At 46.8% G+C, this 23208-nt stretch overlaps 1 protein-coding gene across 7 annotated transcripts in view; it reads left to right on the top strand.

The window, feature by feature from the left end:
• Cobl (cordon-bleu WH2 repeat protein) overlaps nt 1-8278 on the top strand; it is a 222777-nt gene extending 214499 nt beyond the window's left edge. For 6 of the 7 annotated variants that reach the window (XM_075944380.1, XM_075944374.1, XM_075944376.1 and 3 more), the window contains one exon: nt 6882-8277. In XM_075944380.1, coding sequence (XP_075800495.1) covers nt 6882-6899 — 18 coding nt within the window. In that variant the 3' untranslated portion in view covers nt 6900-8277. Of the gene's footprint in view, nt 1-6881 lie in introns of all 7 variants that reach the window. The other variant, XM_075944377.1, reaches the window with a different exon arrangement.
• The last annotated feature ends 14930 nt before the right edge of the window (nt 8279-23208 follow it).

Raw genomic sequence — 23208 nt, 5'->3', positions numbered from 1 at the left:
CTTTTTTATAGGAAAGATTTTGAACATGTTAAACGTTGAGATAATTGTGCAGCAAACATCCCCGTGTCTAGCCCCCAAAGCTTTTGATGACAGCTTGCTATATCAGTTTTATCTCACACCGTGTCCATCTTCACTCTCTACCCCGCTGCCTACCTGCACACACTGTTTCTTCTGTTGTTGAAACAAGCTCTCGCTGTGTGGCCCAGGCTAGCACTGAGCTCAAGATCTTCCTGTCTCATCTTCAGAATGCTGGATTGCAGGCGTGTGACCATCACACCTGGCTGAGGATTTTACTTGTGTGCAGTGGAAGTATATTGAAAACATTAGCATACTTGACTCCTGGGTGACTTCACCTGCATGTTACTGGAGTTTGCTTTGTACAGTTGTTTTTCAGGTGAACATATACATAGGGTGCTATGCACACATTTAAGGAGCTCACGGGTCATTTTAGTGGGACTCCATCCTAACCATCTTGAGATTAGTTTTTTTATAAGAATCTCAAGAAGCATAGAGCTTACAGGTGTGCCAGGATATGCATGTGTGTGTGTGTGTGTGTGTGTGTGTGTGTGTGTGTGTGTGTGTGTAATTTATAGCTGTTCATACTGCCTGCTTCTGCCTTCGCATATTTTGTGTAGGCTGAGTGGGGAGGGCAAAACAATCTGGTATAGTTGGGAGACTGCTAACCTGGAACAGGGGAGGTGGGCCAGTAGAATCAAATTGCAGGAGGGAAGACACAGCTTTTTAAGTAGACTCAATGGGTCTCTGGGAGCTATGACAATACAGAAGGTAATTTCAGGGATTGGATTTATCAGCCTTCCTGAAGCAGCTAAACATTTAGGAAACTGTGACTTCAAAATAAATAACCATTAAGTCACAAGGTCCGTGGTCTTTGAGAGACATCATAGCAGATAGTGAGGCCTACATCCAATATCTCCTTCCCCAGCTGTAATGTAGAAATGGTGTTGACCCAGGCCCATTGTTCTTGCTACTGTGATGAAATGCAGTGACCAGAAGCACGTTGGGGAGGAAGGGGTTTATTTGGCTTACACTTTCACATCCCTGTTCATCATTGATGGAAGCTAGGACAGGAACTCAAGCAGGGCAGGAGCCTGGGTGGCAGGAGCTGATGCAGAGGCTGCAGAGGAGTGCTGTTTACTGGCTTACTCCTCGTGGCTTGTTCAGACTGTTTTCTTATAAAATCCAGGACCACCGTTCCAGGTGTGGCAACACCCACAATGGGCTGGACCCTACCACATTGCTAATTAGTTACCAATTAAGAAAATACTTTACAAGCTTGCTTAATTTGCAAGTCTGAATTTATGGATACGTCTTCTCAATTGAGGTTCCCTCCTCTCAGGGGACTATAGCGTGTGTCAAGTTGACAGAAAACTATCCAGCACACCCATGAACTCCTTGTTTGAGATGCAAAGCTGCAGTCCCAGGACACCAAGGCAGTTGGCATGCACAGCCAGTACTGAAGAGATTGTGACACAGAAGTCCAGAGACCTGTAGGATCTGCTGGAGTATCGAGCCCATACAAGGGAGGCTGCAAACAGAACCACCAAGAAAGACTGGGAGAGGAGAATCTGGAGCGCTCGTAGGCAGAGAATAGGGCCTTCGAGTCTTCCGAAGCTGGACTCAGCATTGGGCAACAGTTTACATGGTCCCGTACTGTCCCCAAATCTTTCCAACAGGGGTCAAAGTAACTCCACAGGACCACATCTCAGAACAAAGCTTAAGGATATACATATGAATGTGAAATCATTTAACACTCGAGGCAAAATTAGCACTGTCTGGCGTCCAAGCAAAGCTGATCAGGTAACAAATGGAAAGCCAGCCTGCAGTATTAGCCACTGAGGATGGCTCAGACATGCCCCGTAACAAACCTAGATACTAGAAAACAGTGATTCATGACCATAACAGGATTAAATTATAAATTAATAACAAAATGGCCTCAGGGAAATCTCAAGTATTGAAATAATATAGTTCTAAATTAAATAACCCATGGGCAAAAGACAAAAAAGAATGAGGAAGTAGTTTGAGGTGATTGTGAATTGGAAGTATAGATGCTGCTAAGCGGTGTGCTTTCCAGAGAATTCCATGGTGCTTTGCTATTCTGTAGCTGGGTTATGTTCTTCACTCTGAAACTAGAAAAAAAAAAAAGAGCGAAACTAAAGTCTAAAGTTAGCAGGAAAAAGTAAAGATCAAAGCAGGAACCAATAAAATAAAAGAGAAAACTGATTTTGAAAGCACATGGGTAAGACTGGCATAGGATATATCAAGAGAAAAAGATTCTTTGTCAGTTTTGGGAAGGAGACATTTATATCATCACATGGATTCTGCATACATTGTAAGAGACTATTATCCAAAGGGAGTATCATACACGACTTCATGCCATGGGTATGTTACTTTAAACACATCCAGCTTCAAACTACAAAAATACAAATGTAGAACTCCAAAAGAAATACATAAGTTGAACAGCTCCAGGTCTGGTAAAGAAACTAAATAATAAGGCTTTTACTAAAAACCTTCACACACTCGAGCACACATATACACGCTTGTGTGCGTGCACAGACACACACCTACATACGTACTTTCAAACTTCCTAGATATCTTCCCCAATACAAGACCTTTAAACAAATTCATCCCAAAAGCTGAAGAGGAGAGCAGGTCCCAACTTATCCTATGAATCCCCTAAGATTCCACTATCAGACAAAGACAGGTAAGAAAAAACAACATGAAAATGATGCTGTATGGTGGCCCAGAGAAATGTGTCCCAGGAGTGCAAGGCTCGCTAACATTTAGAGTCTATTCCCATATGAACCATTCTTTTAAGTCATCCTAATAGATTCCTTTGAAGCATTTGACAGTATACTTCATTTCTCATGAAAATTCCGTAAAACAGGAAGAAAGGAATTTCCTCAAACTGATAAAGGCCATCAGTGAAAAGTGGCAGCTAGCCCATACGTGACAGTAGAACATGAAAAAGTCAGAAAGCGCCTGTTCTATCTGACTTTCTTCACCGCTTGTGGAGGAAAACAAAAGAGGAGGGCATGGAGATGGGTGCATTGGCATTGGCATACGATGCTTGCAGCAGCTTCGTTTCTAACTGCCTCAAAGTTGTGAAAAGCTGCCTATCAGCAAGCAATCATCAGATACGCTGTGTCCATACAGTTAGCTACTGTAATTACAGCAATAACAGCAACGTGGATGACTGCAGCAATACAGATGAACGTCAAGACAATTGCGCTGAAAACAACCTGGCCATAAAACTTAGCACATGCCATATCGTTTGATTGCTATAAAATTCTGGAAACTATAAACTCCTTTGTAGTGCTGGATTATTGGTGGCATTTGAGGACTGAAGGGACTTTAAGGAAATCTTGAGAGTACTGTTGTGATCTTGATTGTGGCTGTGGTGCCAGCAGTCCATGTGTTATTAAAACATAACAACTTAATCCCAACACTAGGGGCAGCAGAGGCCCCCGAACTGTTTATAAGTAATAGTCCAGCCTGGTCTAGATAAGGAGTTCCAGGCCAGCCAAGAACATACTGAGACTTTGTCTTCAATGTGTGTGAATGTGTGTGCGTGTGTTTGTGTGTGTGCGTGTGCACACATTCTGTCTACCATCTATCTCTGAGAGAGATGATGTGTCATATTTCAGTTGTCACTACAGTCGTCATTTCTTTATAACCACACTCTCCTTCCCCACTGGCATGCCCTCTTGCCCTGGTAGTACCCGTCTTCTCCGGACTTTCTTCTTCCTAGGACCCTTCCCCGCTTACCCCAGTGGTCACCACAAAGCTAATGGATGCTTCTCACCCTACAGGCTTTCACCACAGGGAATCAGAGAAACTCTTTTGAGCAGTTTACTGGGCACTTTTTAAAGAAGTGTCCCCCTGTGTTTCTCTCGACCCTCTGGACCCAGTTTTCCTGGCTTCTTGATGTTCTAGACTCTGAATTTATTCTGTGGGTTTGGATTAACAACCGAAACCTGGCTAGAGGAGCACGGAGGGCAGGCTCGGGAGTTGGGAGGAAAGCACTGTTATAAAGAATGGGCTCCCTACTCTCTAAGCCTATAGATCTCTGCCTGCCTGCTGGCCTGTCCTCCTGGCTATGCCAGAATCCTTCATGAGGTGTTACCCTTGCCCATCCATGGCCTTTGGAGCTGCCTCTTCAGCTTCTTCCTAACTCATAGCCCCTCTCAGCTTCCTTTGTGGCTTATATCTTTATGGGACACTGAACAGCTGCATACTTGGTAGTGTTAATAGGGCTGCCACCTCCATCTCCTTGCTCCCAAGCTTCACCAGGAAGGCCGACCCAGAATGTGGAGGCACCAGAGGTCAGAGAATGCTGAAAGAGCTAGGAAGGTATTACTGGGCCCACATGAAGACAACAGGAATTGAGCGGTACGTGCAAGGGGTCAGAGGACCTGTGCTCTGGGTAGGACTCACTGAGCTAGCTGCATGTGAGCGTTTGACCCAGAGGCTCCCAGCTGAACGTGCTTTGTGTCTGTACCACAGGTCTCTGATCGAATGTCACTATACAGAAAGTATTCATTTGACTGCAAAGCTGGTATATCCACCTCACCTGTTGCGCTGCCATCCCCCCACAGGGTCATCACTCACACATTGCCCCCATTGCTGCATCCCAGGTGGAAGCAGAGGGCCACACCACCCCCTTCATCCGCACATGCCACACGTGTTAGGTCAGCTCTGGGGCTGATGGTGCTGGCAGTATCTCCCACCATGTCTGTTGCTGAGAGACGAGGCCACAGGCAAATAGCTGAAGGAACTGCATATGGTGACTTCTCCCAGATGGCAAGCCCATGAGGACAATGTCCAGTGTCCCGGATTGCAGGGGATGGATTACTGGTGCTTGTGAAAAAAAACAAAAGAAATTAGAGCTGTATATGCCCGTGGACAGAAGACCTGTGCTAAGAAAAAAGTATATGTGAGCACTTGACTTGAAGCACAGTTCACCTTGCCTTTATATGAGAGGCAAAACTCCTAATGACGGTGACAGTATGTCACTTCTACCTTGAGCTGACATGCAGATGAGCTAAGACTTGCACAGTACACGTGGTACTCGGCTCACAGCAGGTAGACCAGTGCAGTACACGTGGTACTCGGCACACAGCAGGTAGACCAGTGCAGTACACGTGGTACCCGGCACAGAGCAGGTAGACCAGTGCAGTACACGTGGTACTCGGCTCACAGCAGGTAGACCAGTGCAGTACACGTGGTACCCGGCACAGAGCAGGTAGACCAGTGCAGTACACGTGGTACTCGGCACACAGCAGGTAGACCAGTGCAGTACACGTGGTACCCGGCACACAGCAGGTAGACCAGTGCAGTACACGTGGTACTCGGCACACAGCAGGTAGACCAGTGCAGTACACGTGGTACCCGGCACAGAGCAGGTAGACCAGTGCAGTACACGTGGTACTCGGCTCACAGCAGGTAGACCAGTGCAGTACACGTGGTACCCGGCTCACAGGAGGTAGACCAGTGCAGTACACGTGGTACCCGGCTCACAGGAGGTAGACCAGTGCAGTACATGTGGTACTCGGCACACAGCAGGTAGACCAGTGCAGTACACGTGGTACCCGGCTCACAGCAGGTAGACCAGTGCAGTACACGTGGTACCCGGCTCACAGCAGGTAGACCAGTGCAGTACACGTGGTACCCGGCACACAGCAGGTAGACCAGTGCAGTACACGTGGTACCCGGCTCACAGCAGGTAGACCAGTGCAGTACACGTGGTACTCGGCTCACAGCAGGTAGACCAGTGCAGTACACGTGGTACTTGGCTCACAGCAGGTAGACCAGTGCAGTACACGTGGTACCCGGCTCACAGCAGGTAGACCAGTGCAGTACACGTGGTACCCGGCACACAGCAGGTAGACCAGTGCAGTACACGTGGTACCCGGCACACAGCAGGTAGACCAGTGCAGTACACGTGGTACCCGGCACACAGCAGGTAGACCAGTGCAGTACACGTGGTACCCGGCACACAGCAGGTAGACCAGTGCAGTACACGTGGTACCCGGCTCACAGCAGGTAGACCAGTGCAGTACACGTGGTACCCGGCACACAGCAGGTAGACCAGTGCAGTACACGTGGTACCCGGCTCACAGCAGGTAGACCAGTGCAGTACACGTGGTACCCGGCACACAGCAGGTAGACCAGTGCAGTACACGTGGTACCCGGCACACAGCAGATACACTGGACTTAAGTTGGGTACTGTCGACCCAGTGTGCTTGTGTTAGTTCTGAAGGAATCTGTGTCTTTTGAGTATTTGCTTTGGTGGATAAACTAAAAAGGTAGAGCACGATGCTGAATTCTCTATCCGGCACCGTCCAAACTGTTTCCCAGTTTGATGCTCTAGGAGAAAGACAGTGGTTACTTCATAGGAAATCCATTTCTGTAAAACGTGATCAGAGGCACTAGAGATGGTCCCCTAGACCAGGATTTCCTGTTGTTGGTCTGTCAGGAGAGAACTGAGCCAGCAGAAGCTTTGTGGCCTTTCCTGCTAAACAGAGGATGAACTTCCCTGCTCCTTCATCCACATCACAGACTGGGCGTGCACTTCACATATGTGGCAGTGAGTAAGCCTGCTAGGGTTCCTCACTCCAACACAAGAAGCAATGAGTATAGTTCTGGGGGAGAGACCTACAAACAAATATCTATGGACACCACAATGCTTTTTCTTTCCTCACAAGTCATTGGAAGATTACAGTATATTTGTATTTTGTAAAGGCTCTTTGGGACAGTAAGCAGCATGGCCATTCCTCAAGACTTCGGTTCTCCAACACATGCACATCTCTCTTCTGTACACTTGTCCACAGAGACAGTGACTCTCCCCATCTTCACTGCAGGTCCCCTTGCTCGTGTGAGGTCCTTCGGCTGCAGAAACCACCTGTACAGCTCCCAGGATCATCACTAAAGGAATCCACGCGACAGGAAATGAAACCATCAAGAAGTGGTACTTCCCTGTCTCCAGGCCAATGCCCACAGTGGATTTTTCGGTGTTCCTGCATAATAATCCAAGGGGAGATGGTGCTTTGCTGTGGGGCTTGTGTGCCAAGGACATGCGATCTGCCTCTGAATGCTCACAGTTGCCAATAAACTGCTCTTGTTGGCAGAGTAATGGGAACACACAGGCTGAAATTCAACACTCATACTTGAGTATAGTTATGGGCACAAGGAATAATGCCTTACACTGATTTTTGTGTCTTTGAGACTTTGACCACATACCCGTGGTTAAAATCACTTGTTTAAGATCTTTTCAATTCTAGGTGGATAAAAGCATAAATCAACAGAAACAGTTAGATTTTATCACATGCTACATGAAACTCAGTTTCTGGAGTATGAAGAGTGATGGAGGAAGGCTGCCACGGGATGGCTTTTGCAGGATAGTCAAGCATAAGAGTTCTATTCCTCACACAGTGAATCCTCACACCACAGAAGATCTTAGACCATGATCTGACCAACTAAGCTTTTAACACTCAACTAGTGTTGCCCAGACTAGGAGCCCTCCTTGACTTTGTGAGCAGGACATTCCTGCCTCCTTACGAGATGATGGGAAGCAAAGATCAAAACACTGGAAGGGTTGTCCCTTTTCTTAAGGCTTGTGTCCCACTTGTATAGCTGTCCCCAGTGCCCCAGCAGGCTATGAAGTGCAGCAGGCCACTCTGAAGGAGCCTTGCATGGAGCCTGAGACTTCACCACTAGCCTTCAGAGATCCTGCAGAGGGCCAAGGAGCACGGGGTTGGGTGCTTACATGTCACCAAGAGCACTCCAGATTGTGCTGCGTATTCTGTGACTTACATTTTATCCTGACACACTTCAGCATGGTCCAGCAGCTGCTCTGGTATTATCTGACCGTCTTAGCACATGGTGTGTAGACACCATCTTTAAAGAATTTATGCTCAGCAGGAAGTTTTGTGGTTTTCTTTCTTTCTTTTTTTTCATGTGTCTCTTAAACCTTTTCTTATATGGAGAAAACCATGACAGCAATAGAAGTCAAAAGCAGTTCATGATACAAAATTTCTGCCTTAGTGAAAATATATATATACATGAAATCATTTTGTTGGTTCACCCTGTTTCAAATCTAGGTGCCGGGCAGAATGGGGACTTGGTACTGTATGATTACCATTGCTAAACTTTCTCAGTGAGGCAAGAGCTGCCAGCCAATTGCTCTTAGTCACAGCTGTCTGCTCTTTCTCTTAGTGCCACAAATAAATGCAAATCCAATCCTGTAACTGTCGTGTGGATTTCATGCTACAGTGTATTGTCCTGCCTGCAAAACGGAGGAGTTAATTTATTCTGCCAACAGATACGTTGGCTGCTGTGTTAATCAGTGTTCCATCGCGGTGACCAAACACCTGAGGTAAACAGTTTAAGAGGGTTTATTTTGGCTCCTGGTTTTAGAGATGTTGGCCCCATTGCTGCCCCTCTGGCAACACAACACACCCTGACAGACGTGAGTGCTGTAGCTCACCTTATAGTGGCATGATACGGAAGGCAGGGGAGGGGCTGGGATCTCTCTCTCTCTCTCTCTCTCTCTCTCTCTCTCTCCCAGATATCTCGGATGTGTAACCACATTTACTTAACTTCCGCTATGCCTCATCTCCTGAAGGTTCCCTCTCAATCGTGCCACAGGCTGGTGACCAACCTTTTAATGCACAGGCCTTTGGGGGCCTTTCAAAGTCAAAACTATACTGAATCTTTCTGGATTCCTGAGTCCCAGCAAATACAATAGACAAAGCCATCATAATCATATAGGTTAGATTATAGAAGAGAGAAAACTCATCAGGAAAAGGGGACAGCAGACTCAAAGGGAGGTGATGGGGAAAGGCCTTGGTTTGAGAAAATTACTGAATGAAAAGATATAAATAAGGCAGGGAGAAGAGCGAGTACAAGGTCTCTGGAGGCACATCCTAGGGGAGAGGAGTGGGGAAGAGGCTGTTGTAGAAGATGGAAGAACAGTGCGAATGAGCACCTTTCAGGCCCAACCCCTACAGGTCTTTGTGAACTGTCTGGAACCCTTTTCACTGAAGCCGTGTTCCCCGGCCAAACCTGAGAGGTCCAGAGATGGTCCTTGGGGAGCACAGGGGCCCCCTTCTCTAGTTAATTTTGTTCATGTGGATCAGTGTGAAGCTGTGTGTGCTTGTGTTCTGCTCCTCCAAGGACATAAGCCTTCGGGTTTTGAGGTGACAGAGAATAATCACAGCCTCCCGGTTCATGCTGCGGTCTCTTCTCAGTGTTGTCATAGTTACTTTTGTCTCCTCTTCTTAATAAACCCAAATCTCAAAGCACCAACTTCCGGATGAGCAAACTGGAGGCTAAGATGACTAGACAGGTCTATCATGTGGTTCACATTCTTGCAGCAACCTTCTGGGACTCCTGTTGCCCAGAGTTAAATCTGAATTCTCTCGTTAGCCCACCAGACTCATAGGTTCTATCTCTCCTCCTCTAAAACCTGCTGATCAGCCCTCAAGAAGGAAGCTGTTCGTGACGCTCTGATTTTAGAAAGCAGGCCTTTTACCGTTGCGTCCAAACAGCCTTTCCACCGTTCCCTTTGTCCACATCCAACCACTCTTTTTCTGAGAGATCCTGAGACCGTATGTATTTTGAGATATATATATATATATATATATATATATATATATATATATATATATATATATCATTTTCCCCTGCCTGCTATGCCCAGAATCCTCCACTAGCCATCCCCTCCAGCTGGAGCCTCCAGCCTTGTCCTAGACAACTCTCCAGCATGCTCACACCTCCATGCTCCCACCGTGTCTCCTCTCAGCCTCCATCCGCTGTGCGCTAGGTGAGCCTCCAGGCACGGAGCAGGAAAGACTTAGTTCATCCAGGGAAACCTCAACAGAGGTTAAGCCTCAGGTCATCGTCCTGGCGGGAAGCCTGTGAAGACATCTAGCCACTCCCTTCCAGCCGTGTTGCACAACACAGAGGCAGAGAGCAAAAGGTGAGCGATCTCAAACAGGAAGTAAGTGGCTTGGCTCCAGTCATTGCCCGGCTAATTAGGAAACACAGTCCCAGAATATCCCAATGTAGCTCATAAAATCCATGACATCTATTGCCAGAGTCTGGCCCACACAGTGCAGTAAAGGTTTAGCGAATGCCTCAGATCTCCTAGGAAAGCCCAGATGAGTGGAGGAGATCAGAGCTCAGGCTCACCTCTTGCCTGAGGTTTGTCTGCTTTGTTTGCCGCCTCTGTGTGGCAAGTTATGGCCAGAAAGCCTCCTGAAAGAAGTCCTTACAGGCACCCCTGCAGGGCTAGTAGCCTGGCAAAACAAAAACAAAAACAAACAAACAAAAAAAAAACCCTGGCCTCTCTTTCCTGATGGATCTAACTTCTAAAACCTGCTGATGGACTCTCAAGAAGGAGGTTGTTTGTGACTCTGATTCAGAAGGCAGGCCATTGACAGCTTGCCTAACACATTCTGCTTTCCAAGCGGCCTCTTCAGTGACGGATCCCAGAAGTCCTGCTATGAGCATCTCTACTACACAAATAGAGTCCCTTTCTAGGCCTCTGGAAAGCCCTTCAGCTCAGCTCCCGATCTGGAAGGCTGCTGGCTTGTGTGTCCTGCCAACTCGCCTCACTTGACCATGACCCCACTTTGTCGTGTGTGTGTCTGGGCCTTGTGCCTGCGCCTCCTGAGTGGCTCACTTCAGTGGTTTCCAAGTCAGAAAGACAAGGAAACATTTGCTAATCACTGAATTCTGTGATTTTTCTCCTTCCATAACTGTGGGTATCTGTCCCATTGCTGCTTTTCCATGGCTCCCCTTACACCAGCTTCCTGAAGGTCCAGCCTCTACCTACAGCACCTTCCTTAGACCTCCAGGCCTATATGGAGCCAGCATTCTGACCCCTGGGCTCAACAGCAGCTTCACAGTGCCTGCTGGTCGGGCTGACTCTCGCGGCTAGCAACTGTGCTGTGTGTGGTTCATCGTGTTTACTTCTGGGACACATACCCATTGGTTTGGAACCCAAAATATTTAGACAAGAGTGTGGCATTATTTCTCCATCACAGAAACACAAAGGAAGAAAAGAGCCCAACAAATAGAGTCACTTCCCAAATTAGTAGGATCAATGGCTCCATTGTCCTTTTTCATCCCATGGACATGGCTCAGAAAGAGGAAGAAAATAAGTGTTTCCTACCCCAGCTTATGCCTGGGTGCGGCCACATCCCTCCACTCTGACTAGAGGAGCAGGTAAGCTCAGTGCACAGGAGCACACACTAGCGATTGGCCTGAGGGCAGTTCTGGAACCTACCATGGTGTCACTTTCTTCTTCAGTAGAGGATTGAGCCAGGGGACATCTCTCCTCTCCTCAAAACATCCTGGTTCCTGAAAGGGCTGGGATGTTCTCCAGGACCAGAAGCCATCAGAAGTACAAGTTGAGATCCTTAGGGCTCGCTGAAAGTACTCTTTCAGGGACCACCATGGTGGGCAAAAACATGTTTGTTTCTGGACTCAGAGGATCCGGGTACCGACTGATCCCGGCATTTCCTCTAATACTCCATCAGAGTGATGTATTTTTCCTGATAACTCTTTGTTTGTTATAACAGAGAACTGCACTGTCAGCAAAAGGGGGATTGGTCCATAAACCAGGAAGAAGAGGGCCAGAAGGCCAAGGGCGGGTGATTGCAGAGATCCAGGAGGCTGACGGCTAGCATGACAGATGTTCTTGAGGCAGGGAGGGAAGAAGAGCAGGTGGAGAAAGCAGGTAGCCCAAATCACCACCGTGCTGTGCCTCTGTCCGCTCCGCCTCATCTTGAGGCTCTGTTCTCAGGATCAATCCCCCAACCCAAGGGTACAGAGACATTTGGCACACCCATTGCCCCTTCTTTCCTCTCTCCTTCCTCCCCTTTTTCTTCCTTCTCCTTTTCCCTTCCTCCTCTCAGTCTTCCCCCATCCCTCATTCCTTCCTTCCTTCCATCCATCATCCCTCCCTCCTTTCTTTCCTTCCTTGGTTCATTCCTTTCCTCTCCCTTCTCTCTTCCCATCTAATACTAGAAGAGCTTCTCTCAGTTGGAATCCCCGATGGGTGCCTGAAACAATTACAAATTAGTGTCTCTGCCTTCCAGTAAGCCTGCTGGCAAGTAGCCACATGGAAATGCCAATCAAGAGTGTAACAAGTATCCTGGGGGAGAAGAGAAGTGGGGCAAAGATTGGAGGCTCTTCCTGGTGGGTGGCTGCGGTGGAAGCCCCTCACAGGAGCATCAAGAGAAAGGCTCCTTTGCAGGTTAATAGAGCAGGGCATAGCCAGAGGGCCCGGGGAAGCCAGGGCCGCGGCGGAGGACTCAGACTAGAGGTTCTGCACCGGGGCTCTGTTCCACTGCAGACATTCCTGGGGCTGAGGCTGCTGCCACCCACTCCTGTGTTCCACTAGAAATACAAATGTGTTCAAAGCGGAAAGATCAAGAAGCGATTAACCATGCTGGCACCTGCTCATGAGTGGTTTGGCCGTGTTCCCAACTGGGGTGTGCGCCGAGTGAGCGCAGGTGGCAGCAGCTTGCCTCATACCGCCTGGCATACTCCTCCTGAGGAGCCATGCACTGTGCGTTCTGGAGTTGCATCGCAGACCCTTCCTCTAGATGCAGAGGCTGGAAACGCACGAAGGAGAAAAAAATTGTTTGTCGGTCCAGGTGGGACCACACATGGCTCTCCCCCTCGCCTCTACCGGATCTCTGAGAGCAGCAGCGTTAAGCCCTGCCAACACTCTCGTACCCAGACTCTGTGACCAGAGTGCGCCTGGCCTTGCTTGCTCAAGGCTGAGCTCGGCTGGTGCCCCTCCACTCGGTTGTGGCCTTTCAGATTTCCTGCTGCTCCTCAGTTTCTGCCCCTCTTAAACCTCAGCAGCTTTGATGTCTCTGAAAATACCATGTGGGCTCATTCTACCATGCTTTATCAGAACGCCAACTGATCCTCCAGAACCCAACCACCTCCCAAGGAAAGCCTCTTATAACCACTTAGTCCCCTGTGGAATGCCATGCTTCTTGTTACTATGGCCATTTCTCAATGGAGTCTATTGGCGTCTGTGACCCGGAACTCTGTGGGCCCCATTCATGTGGGAGTGTCAAGTCTGAGAACACAGGACTGATGCCATGGGCATTCGCTGAATGGATGGTGCAGAGTCTGCCCCAACCAGACTGGCAGCACATTCTGAATACAAAACTCCTGACGACCTGCTTGGCCAGTGGCTAGTGGGCAGATGCCCAAGAGAAGGAGGCTGCAGTGTTCCTGCAGGGCGGCTCAGAGGCCTTGGAAAGACTCCAGCCTGCAGGGATAGCAGTGGCCAGGGACGGGACAAAGAATGGGCTTGCTGGCAGGTTTCCAACTCAAGGGTACAGCTGGCCAAGCCCCAGGTTGGGCAGAAAGCCACTGGCACTGGGGATGAGGAGTTGGCTGAGGTGGGGCTTAGAACAAGATGGCCACAAGCCACTCCGAATCCGGCTGTGTGAATGAGGAAGCTGCTGGGAGTCAGCGAGTGAGTCACACATGACTAAGGCTCAGCTTAGAAAGCAGACTGGAGTATGCCTTGGGGTAAAGGACTTTCACAGAACCAAAGTCGTCCTGCGATGGCACCGTGACATTTACCATCCCAGATCTTCTTGAGTAACATCATGGATACTGACCAAAACAGTGCCATTTTCTGAGTGGGCTTTTAAGGCCCCTTCTTATGAGTTGGGGTGGGGGATGCTACCAAAGCCCTGTGACATCTTTGACCACACAGGAGTTAAGGGGTCAGCTGACAGGGCCCACCACTCCCCTCTTCTTTCATTTGCTTTGCTCCTTTCTCCTCTTTAGACAAAAAGGAGTAATTAACAGACCAAGCATCTTGGGGCCTCTTAAGCATTGCCCTGATTCAGCAATGTGGAGATCACAAGTGTTTCCTGGATCTATCTCAGAAAGCCAAACCCTGGCCTTGTCAGATCTCTCTTCCTACCAACCGAAGCAGAGAGATATCTAGTGACTTGCTGATGGTCACACTTGAGTTCACCCTGACATTGGCCTAAGCCCCAAATCTGAGTCTCTCCCCATCCACTGTACCCTAGGAAGAGCTCCAGTCTCAGGAGAAATGAATGCTTCTCATTGGCTGGACTCATGTACTCGAAGCTGCACCTGATCAATGTGTATATGTGTATATGAGTTTGTCTCACAGCTGAAGAGGGTAGGCAGGCCCTCTGTTACCAGGATTCCTGAACCAGGAACTTCATGGGGGGCCATCGTTCCTCACTAAGACTTCCTAACACCCAAGCAGCATCGAGTCAAGACTGCTGGGCCCTTGGTTGATCCTTGCATCTTTGGGTGCATTTGAGCTGTAAGGACCTAACTTTTTATAGATCTCACCTGAGAACAAGAAAAGAGAGTTCAGCATAGACCCCAGCATATACATTCCTGAGAGCATTTGAAACGAAAACCTAAAGGATACCCAAGGGGAGGTGCCAAGTATGGCCTGGGAGGAAGTTTTCCAGGTGCCATCAGGCCTAGAGTCCCCCACAAGGGCCTTCTGACTCTGCTTGCCTGGTACTTGTGACTCTCAAACCTGAGGCCAAGAAGCCACTACCAATATCATGTGACTGCAAGGCCTGAGGTGAGGCTGAGCAGGGGGAGAGGCTGAGCACCCAGCTCTCTTCACACGCGTGTGCTTTCTCAGCTTTCTCCCCAAGCAGACACTCAGCCACAAGACAGAGCATCCTGGGAAACGCGGAGCTGATCTGGTCAGTCTGCCTCTTCCCTTACAGATGAGAGAAACAGCACGGTTCGCCTCAGAGGGCACCACCAGCAACCGAACTGAGTGAAGGCCAAGTGTGCTGGCTGCGAGTCAGTGTCTGGTCCCCTTTTGCTTCCGGGATCTTCAGGGACCAACAGGCAGCAAGCCCGGCTGTGGGTGTGAGCCCCAGTGGGATGTGGCAGGGCTTCCTTGATGGACTCTCTGCCAGACACAGGGAAGACAGCCATCTCTCCTCCAGACATAGCTGTCCCAGACTGTCCCCTGTGGTGGACGGCGTGGCAACATGCCCGAAAGGTTCCTTTTCTTTATGCCACTACTTCCAGCTTTTTCTTTATTAAGCAAGCAGTGATTTTATCCTATGGACAATAGGCAAGAAGCATGGCTATGCAGAATTCCTGAAAACTTTTGTCACTTAAAATCATGACTGCTTTTTTTCAGCCAGGCCCTGGCTGCTTGCTACACTTGCTTGAACTCTGAAGCTCATGTGATCTTCTGCCTTAGTTTCCTGAGCAGCCAGGACTCCCAACGCTTGCCACTGCTCAGGGATCTTTTTTTCTCTTAGATCTTAGATACAATGTCACTCCATAGCCCCCCTGACACTGACCTGGAACTCATTGTACAGCCCATGCTGGCTTCAAACGCACAGAGATCCACCCGCCTCTGTTTCCTAAAGATTGGCACTAAAGGAATGTGCCACCACCACTCCCAGGTTCATTTTATTTTTCTAATCAGAGATATTTATGGAATGTAATTTGAGCATTCATTACATAAGTACAGTGTAAAATGATCCGATTAGGTTAATTAGCATTGCTTTATGTTAGAAACCTTCAAACCCTGTCTCCTCGTTCTTTATAAAACGTATAATAAATTATAGAATGCTGTCACCCTGCTGTGCTGCACAGCCCTGGAATTTAACCCTCGTGGTGAACTCTACTGTGGTACTGATTATATTCATCTCTTTGTCTCTATTCCTCCCGCCCTCCCGAGCCTCTAGTGGCCACTATTCTCTCTACTTCTGGGAAAAAAAAACAGTGGCATTTTTTTTTCTTTCCACATGTAAAAGAGATCACGCAGCATCTGTCTTTCTGTGCCCGGCTTAACATGACGTCCTCTAGATTAATCCATGGATCTGGATGCTGCAAATGAAAGGACTTCATTTTATAACTGAATACTATACTATTCCTCTGTGTGTGTGTGTGTGTGTGTGTGTGTGTGTGTGACATTTTCTTTAACCATTCATCCATGGATGAACACCCGTAGATCCCATATATTGGCCATTATGAACAGTAATGTAATAAACACAGAAGTACTGAGTTTGTTTATTTCTGTTGACCATTCTCTCAGTAATGGGATCTATAGATCACATACTGGATCTACTTGTGTTCTGTGGTTTCCATAGCAGCTCTGACTGTCCATTTCTCTAACAGAGCTCTACTGAAGGCTTTCTCACACAGAATGTGTTATCTTCTGAGTCTTCAGTTACAGCCCCTTCCCCGGGGTCGGATGATATGTCATTGTGGTTTGGATTTGCATTTCCCTAAAGGTGATGAATGTTTTTGCAGGGCCTCCGCTGGCAGAATTGCTTAGGTAGGCATTCATGCTACATCCTGGCTACAGGAGGCTGTCAGAGTACCTGTATGCAAATAATTCTTTGAGCTTCCCTGGGTTGGAAGGCCAGATCTTGGTACAGTCATACCCAGATGCCCCTGACTTTATGGGACAATAGTTCCAGTGAACTTAACAACTTCCCAGTTCTGAGTCTGGACTTCAGCATGATCCTGGACCTTAGGGCTGCCTGTGAACATTGCTCAGGAAGTCGTGAGAGCAGCTCCAACTATCAGCACTTGGCCCATTTCCCCAGGGTCTCCTCCAAGAGAAAGATAGCCTCTGGCTTAATTTTAATGAAGCAATCTATGTAAGCCATAGTCTGGTGACCTCATACCTTACTTTCTGCCCTTGTATAGCTATCATAGTCAAGACACCCTTTGCCATTTGGTCTGGCCTCCGGAACTCTACTTTGATTTTAGATTAGCCCACATGATGGGATTGGGCTGAGCCAGTGGCAACACAGTTCAAATATAGCTCTGTTGTTAGATCCAGGTGAGAAGCAGCCCCGCCTGTCACGCATTCCCCAGGCCATGTGGTTGATGATGCAGTTTAGGCACTGGGTTTCCTCACCTGTATCGCTGGAAGATCTGGAGACCAGAAGGTGATGAGTGAATTCACTCACGGCCTCACAACCTCCCCTGATGAGAGAGTGAAGACAGAAAGGCAGGAGTGCCCAGCTATCTGACTCATGCTGTTTGGGATCATTCTGAGTGCTCATGTGACAAGAAGACTTAAGCCCTGGGCTTTGGCCATGGGTTTTCTGGCAGTAGGATCTGTAGAGTGTGACAAGCACCTCTTCTTAGTGAGCTTCTTCACAGCATGAGGAGTTTACAGTGCTCGCCAAGGCCTCTCTAGAGCCCTGGTGTTCTAGAATTCATACTGTATCCACCAAGATCCAGAAACACCTTCATTTAGGTGCATGACTTGGGAAGACAAATTCCAAAACTGCTCTCAGAAGGATGAGTGTAACAAACCAGTCTAGTTGTGGGTCCTGGAGTAAAAGGCAAGGGAAGGGACAGTCACCATAGCCTGACAAGGGTTCTGTGCTCAGCAACTCTTCGAAAAGGAGATAGGCTTGTGTGTTTAGAGAATCAGTCGCTGACCACCTCAACCTGGCTGGACAGGAAGTGCTTTGGCTTGTTAGTTCCTTGGCCCTTTTAGTACTTTCCTTCCAGACCCAACTAGAATTGACAAGACGGGAAATGGTCAGTGCAATATACAGTAATCATTCTCCAAGGTCCATGATGGTCAGTTTCCTATGTCCATGATGGTTAGATTCCTATGTCCATGATGGTTAGCCTATAGAGTCCATGACAGTCAACCCCAATGACCAGCCTTTAGGACCCACAATGATCAACCTCCAAGTCCCATGATAGTCAGCCTCTAGGTCCCACAATTGTCAGTCTTCAGGTTCCAAGGTGGTCAGTCTGTGGGTTCCATGATGGTCAACCTCCAGGTTCTGTGATGGTCAGCCTGCAGCTTCCATGGTGGTCAGTCTGTAGGTCCCATGGTGATCAGTCTGTAGGTTTCATGGTGGTCAGTCTATAGGTTCCATGGTAGTCAGTCTGTAGGTCCCATGGTGGTCAGTCTGTAGGTTCCATGGTGGTAAGTCTGTAGGTTCCATGGTGGTCAGCCTGTAGGTTCCACAATGGTCAGTCTGTAGGTTCCATGGTCGTCAGTCTATAGGTTCTATGGTGGTCAGTCTGTAGGTTCCATGGTGGTTAGTCTGTGGATTCCATGGTGGTCAGTCTATAAATTCCATGGTGGTCAGCCTATAGGTTCCATAGTGGTCAGTCTATATATTCCATGGTAGTCTGTAGGATCCATGGTGATCAGTCTGTAGGTTCCATGGTGGTCAGTCTGTAGGTTCCATGGTTGTCAGTCTGTAGGATCCATGGTGGTCAGTCTGTAGGTTCCACAATGGTCAGTCTGTAGGTTCCACAATGGTCAGTCTGTAGGTTCCATGGTGGTCAACCTCCTGGATCCATAAGAGTCATTCTCCAGGTAGACAGTAGAGGATAGAAATAAGTTCTAGATGGGCACATATAATACTCTACCTAGTGCCTAATTAGGGTAAGGCAAAGTAAACAATGCTTCAGTGCTTCACTTTGGTAAGAGTGGGGTTTTAAGGTACAAAGGGTGGTTTTGAATAAACAAGTAAACTCTGAACTCAGTGTGAATTTGCCCCTTTCAGTGCAAAACTGAGTTTAATCGTTTTCATGTACCAGTTACAAATTTCCATATCCATAGTAATCATTCACTCAGAGTAATCATGAATTCACTTCCCTACCTAATTAATAAGGCACATGACCAAAAACCCAGAATAACTCTAGCTTTATCCCACTTTATCCTGCTTACTTGAATGGGAAGGTTGGAGGGAGAATCGGATGTTTAGTGATGTTTCAACAAGTTAGTCTAGGCTTGGGGCTTGGCAAGACCCAAATTCCAAGAGAAAAATATTTAAGAAATTAGACAATATTGATGAACTGCTTACACATTGATTACAAAGGGAAGCAATTCAGGAGCTGTAACAGGAAGGCCGCTTGCTTGTCCTGGCTGCCCAGAACCAACATAATCACACAAAAACTGTATTAATTAAATCACTGCTTGGCCCATTATCTCTAGCTTCTTATTGGCTAACTCTTTACATATTAATTTAACCCATTTTTATTCATCTGTATATGACCACGAGGTCGTGGCCTGCCAGCGAAGTCTCAGCACATCTATCTCTGGTGGCAGATCCATGGCATCTCTGACTCCACCCTTCTTTCTCCCAGCATTTAGTTTCATCTCCCTGCCTACCTAAGTTTTGCCCTATCAACAGGCCAAGGCAGTTTCTTTATTCAATAACCAAGAAAAGCAACACACAGACAGAATGACCTCCCACATCAAGGAGCAAAGTGGAATTTTCAGCCACAAGGCTAGAATCTACCAGGCAAGGACCAGAAATTTCCAAATAGTCTTTTCATGGAGCTGTTGATAATGAAAGAAGAGACTATGCCTGGAGAAAAGTCAACTGTTAGTAGGCAAAACTAGGTTGTGCCCTGATGTGGGATTCCCCTTTGTATGCTGTGAATGCCATTGGTTAATAAAGAAACTGTCTTGAGCCTGTGATAGGATAGAGTAGAGCTGAGAGAAAGAAGGCTGAGTTGGGGAGAAGCCATGGGGCCACCGCTGCCAGAGACAGACATGCCGAAAGTTTGCTTGTAAGCCACTGCCACGTGGCGATATAAAGATTAATAGAAATGGGTTAAATTAATATGTAAGAGCTAGCCAATAAGAACCTAGAGCTAAAAGGCCAAGCAGTGATTTAATTAATATGGTTTTCTGTGTGATGATTTCAAGAGTCTGGGCAGCTGGGAAACAAACAAGTGGCCTTCCTACTACAAACTGGCACTCCAACGTGTGCTCACTAAATCCACATAAAATCTGAGAGAGCTTGAAAAGGAATTCTAGACACACACATAAAAAAGTTTAACACAGCTTCTTGCTCTTTGCTGGTGGCACGCCACAGCTCCTTTAAGAGAGGTCTTCCTAATTCAGGGGTAGCAGAAAAAAATCCATGAGGTTTCAAAACAGTGGTTTCTTGAGCCGTGCTGCCAGTACAAACTCTGACTCTTTCAGGAGACCAAGCATTTAAATGGGATCTGTGAGCAGAGATCTACAACTTGCTTAATGGAGACATAGACCCACTGTGTGCCTAAAAATGGGGCAATGTGCTTTGCTTTCAGAGGCAACAAACTTGCCTCAGGCATATTGGATTGGGCAGAACAAGCAGGCAGGGTCACATTGTCCCTAGCCATGTCCACCTAGCATTTTAAAAAAGCCATTCTGGTTAGAAAAGGATTACAGATATGCAATAAAGACAAATACAGATGGAAAAAACCTCTCAAGGGGTCACAGTATTGGATAAATGTATGTAGGCTTGGGAGAGAGAAGAAAAAGAGTATAGAGAGTTATAAAAGGAAGTAAATGGTCTATAAAAAATAAAATCTTAAAAGAGACAGAGTAAACTTGTAGAAAAAGTGATAGAGCAAGAAAAATAAGCCACGTAAAGATGAAAAGCACACAGAGAGTCTGGATTATGTATACTATTGTGTTTTCTTTGAATTTTTGACTGTGAATGAGCTAAGTACAGAGACACATTTCATTGTACCGACTGTTAAACTAAACCAGCATATATACTCTAAAGGTATCTTGTCTTCAAAATTTGGGTCTAAGGATTTGTTGCTTTGGAAAAGAGGTTCTGCTTTTGTTTCCACAGAAGATGAGAACCTGTAGAATCCTTCCAGACTAATGTGGTTTAATAGACCAAGACCCCACCCAAAAGGTCACCCTAAACATTCCCAGAAATTACTTCGCCCAATAAACTGCAGGAAGTAGTTTAGAGAGAACAATGCCCAAATTCCCAAATATTGTTTATAAATGTTTTTTACATTTAAAGGGGTATATGCTATAGAGATGGATACTTTGCATTAGAATGGATCTTGCTTTATTGATATAAATTTAAGGTCAATTTTGTAATATGTATATTTCTGCTCTTGATTAAGGTATTGTGTTTCTGCAGCTCATTTGAAAATGTGATGTATAATTAAGAAATATAGGTTAATAGATAATCATCTATAATAGTCAAGCTTGTGGTCATGTTAGTTAGATTTTCTAGGTGTATAGAGTTATATTTTAGTTAGATAGGTATTCTTCAGATCTTTCAGAGACCTTCAGAATATGGCATTTAAAATGTTTTAAGAACTTAGGACTTTTCATGACAGTGAGACACATCTGCTCCTGGCAGCACCAATTACTTCAAGAGGAAGATGGGCATCAAAGAGGCTCCTCATGAAGTTTGTTAGCCATTTGGGCAAGAAACTGCTCTTGCCTGGACATCTTGATATTATGCTGTGTGAACTGGGCATGCAGAACCCACAAAGAGATGACTGCTGAACTTGCCAAAAAGTGAGACAGTCGTTTGGGGTTCCTGCTTCATGAAAGAGTCTGCCAGACATTCTGCAGGACACTGAAGAAAGTGACTGACAAACTGCTAATATAGTAGGAACTATCTTTGAAATTTCCTGCTTTGTGGGAAAGTCTGGGATATTATGGGCCTGAAGGCTGAAGATGGATGCTCTAAGAAAAGAAGAACTTTGGGTGACTGTCCAGGCAGTGAGATGTCTCTGTCAATTCTAGAGTTCTGGAAGTACCTTACAATGTACTTCCTGTTTACCTAGGTAATATTACATCCTTCTGAATTCTTTGATGGCGTTGAAGACTGATGGGGGAGAGTCTTCTGTTTTGTATTAATTTCATTGGTTAAATAAAGAGATTGCCTTGGCCCTAACAGGACAGAAAATTAGGTAGGCAGAGTAGACAGAACAGAATGCTGGAAGAAAGAAGCCAAGTCAGGCAGTTGCCATGATTCTCCCACTCCAGACAAATGCAGGTTAAGATCTTTCCCGGTAATCCAGCTCGTGGTGTTACACAGAATATTAGATCAATATGTAAGAGCTAGCCAATAAGAGGTTAAAACTAATGGGCCAGGCAGTGTTTAAAAGAATACAGTTTCCCTGTAATTATTTCAGGTAAAGCTAGCCAGGTGGTGGGAAGCAACCTGCAGCCCACACAACAGAGTGGCGCTCCAACGTGATGGACTAAATCCACTAAAAAACCTGAGAGGGCTTTAAAAAAAAAAAAGGAAGAGAGAGAAGTTTAACACAGCATTTGGCTGTTTGTGGGTGGCTGCTGCAAAGAAAGTTTCCTGACTCAGCAGCAGGAAAAAACTGGCTGTTTTAAAATGCCGGCTTTCTGGGCTGTGCTGCCATTGCGATCTCTGTATGGCTCCTACGGGAGACAGAGCTTTTGAATGGAGCATTTGGAGTAAAGTGCTACGGCTTGCTTGATGGCAATATGGACTGCTGTGTACCTGGAACTGTGCATGGCTCAGGGTCACCAAATGGCTCTGAGGCAGGAGTGGCTCAGCTCCACCATGCTGAACTGTGCTGGTCTCAGGCAGGAACTACCATAATTACTGTAATAACAGCACAGTTAAGGTTTAGACGGGGCAGGACACAGGTGGTACCGTATTACTTGTACATGATGCAACTTAAGTTTTTAAGAACTGCTTAACATTTTAGGAAATGCTCCTGGAAGCACTGGACTGAGCTCCCAAGGTCCCAATGAGGAGCTGAAGGAGGGAGAACATGAGCAAAGAAGTCGGGACCACGAGGGGTGCACCCACCCACTGAGACAGTGGAGCTGATCTATTGGGAGCTCAGCAAGGCCAGGTGGACTGTGACTGAAAAAGCATGGGATAAAACCGGACTCTCTGAACATGGCGAACAATGAGGGCTGATGAGAAGCCAAGGACAATGGCACTGGGTTTTGATCCTACTTAATGTGCTGGCTTTGTGGGAGCCTAGCCAGTTTGGATGTTCACCTTCCTAGATATGGAAGGAGGGGGGAAGACCTAGGACTTACCACAGGGCAGGGAACCCTGACTGCTCTTTGGACTGGAGAGGGAGGGGGAGAGGAGTGGGGGGAAAGGGGTAGAAGGGTGGGAGGAGGGGGAGAAGGGTGGGAGGAAGGGGAGGGAAATGGGAGGCTGGGAGGAGGCAGAAACTTGTTTTTTTTTTCCTTTTCTCAATAAAAAAAAATCAAAACCAAAAAAAAAAAAAAGAAATGCTCCTGGATACTAAAAAAAATTACAGATTCACAATATAACAGATTTCAGACATAGAAGACCTATAAATGGATCACAGTGTTAGATGAATGTACGTAGTCCTGAGAGAGAGAAGAAAAAGAATATAGAGAATAAAGTTAATGGTTTTTTA

The sequence above is a fragment of the Microtus pennsylvanicus genome, chromosome 12, assembly GCF_037038515.1.
Source record: "Microtus pennsylvanicus isolate mMicPen1 chromosome 12, mMicPen1.hap1, whole genome shotgun sequence".
Taxonomy (NCBI): domain Eukaryota; kingdom Metazoa; phylum Chordata; class Mammalia; order Rodentia; family Cricetidae; genus Microtus; species Microtus pennsylvanicus.
The sequence above is the reverse complement of the archived record's forward strand: the minus strand, read 5'-3'. Positions and strand labels throughout refer to the sequence as shown.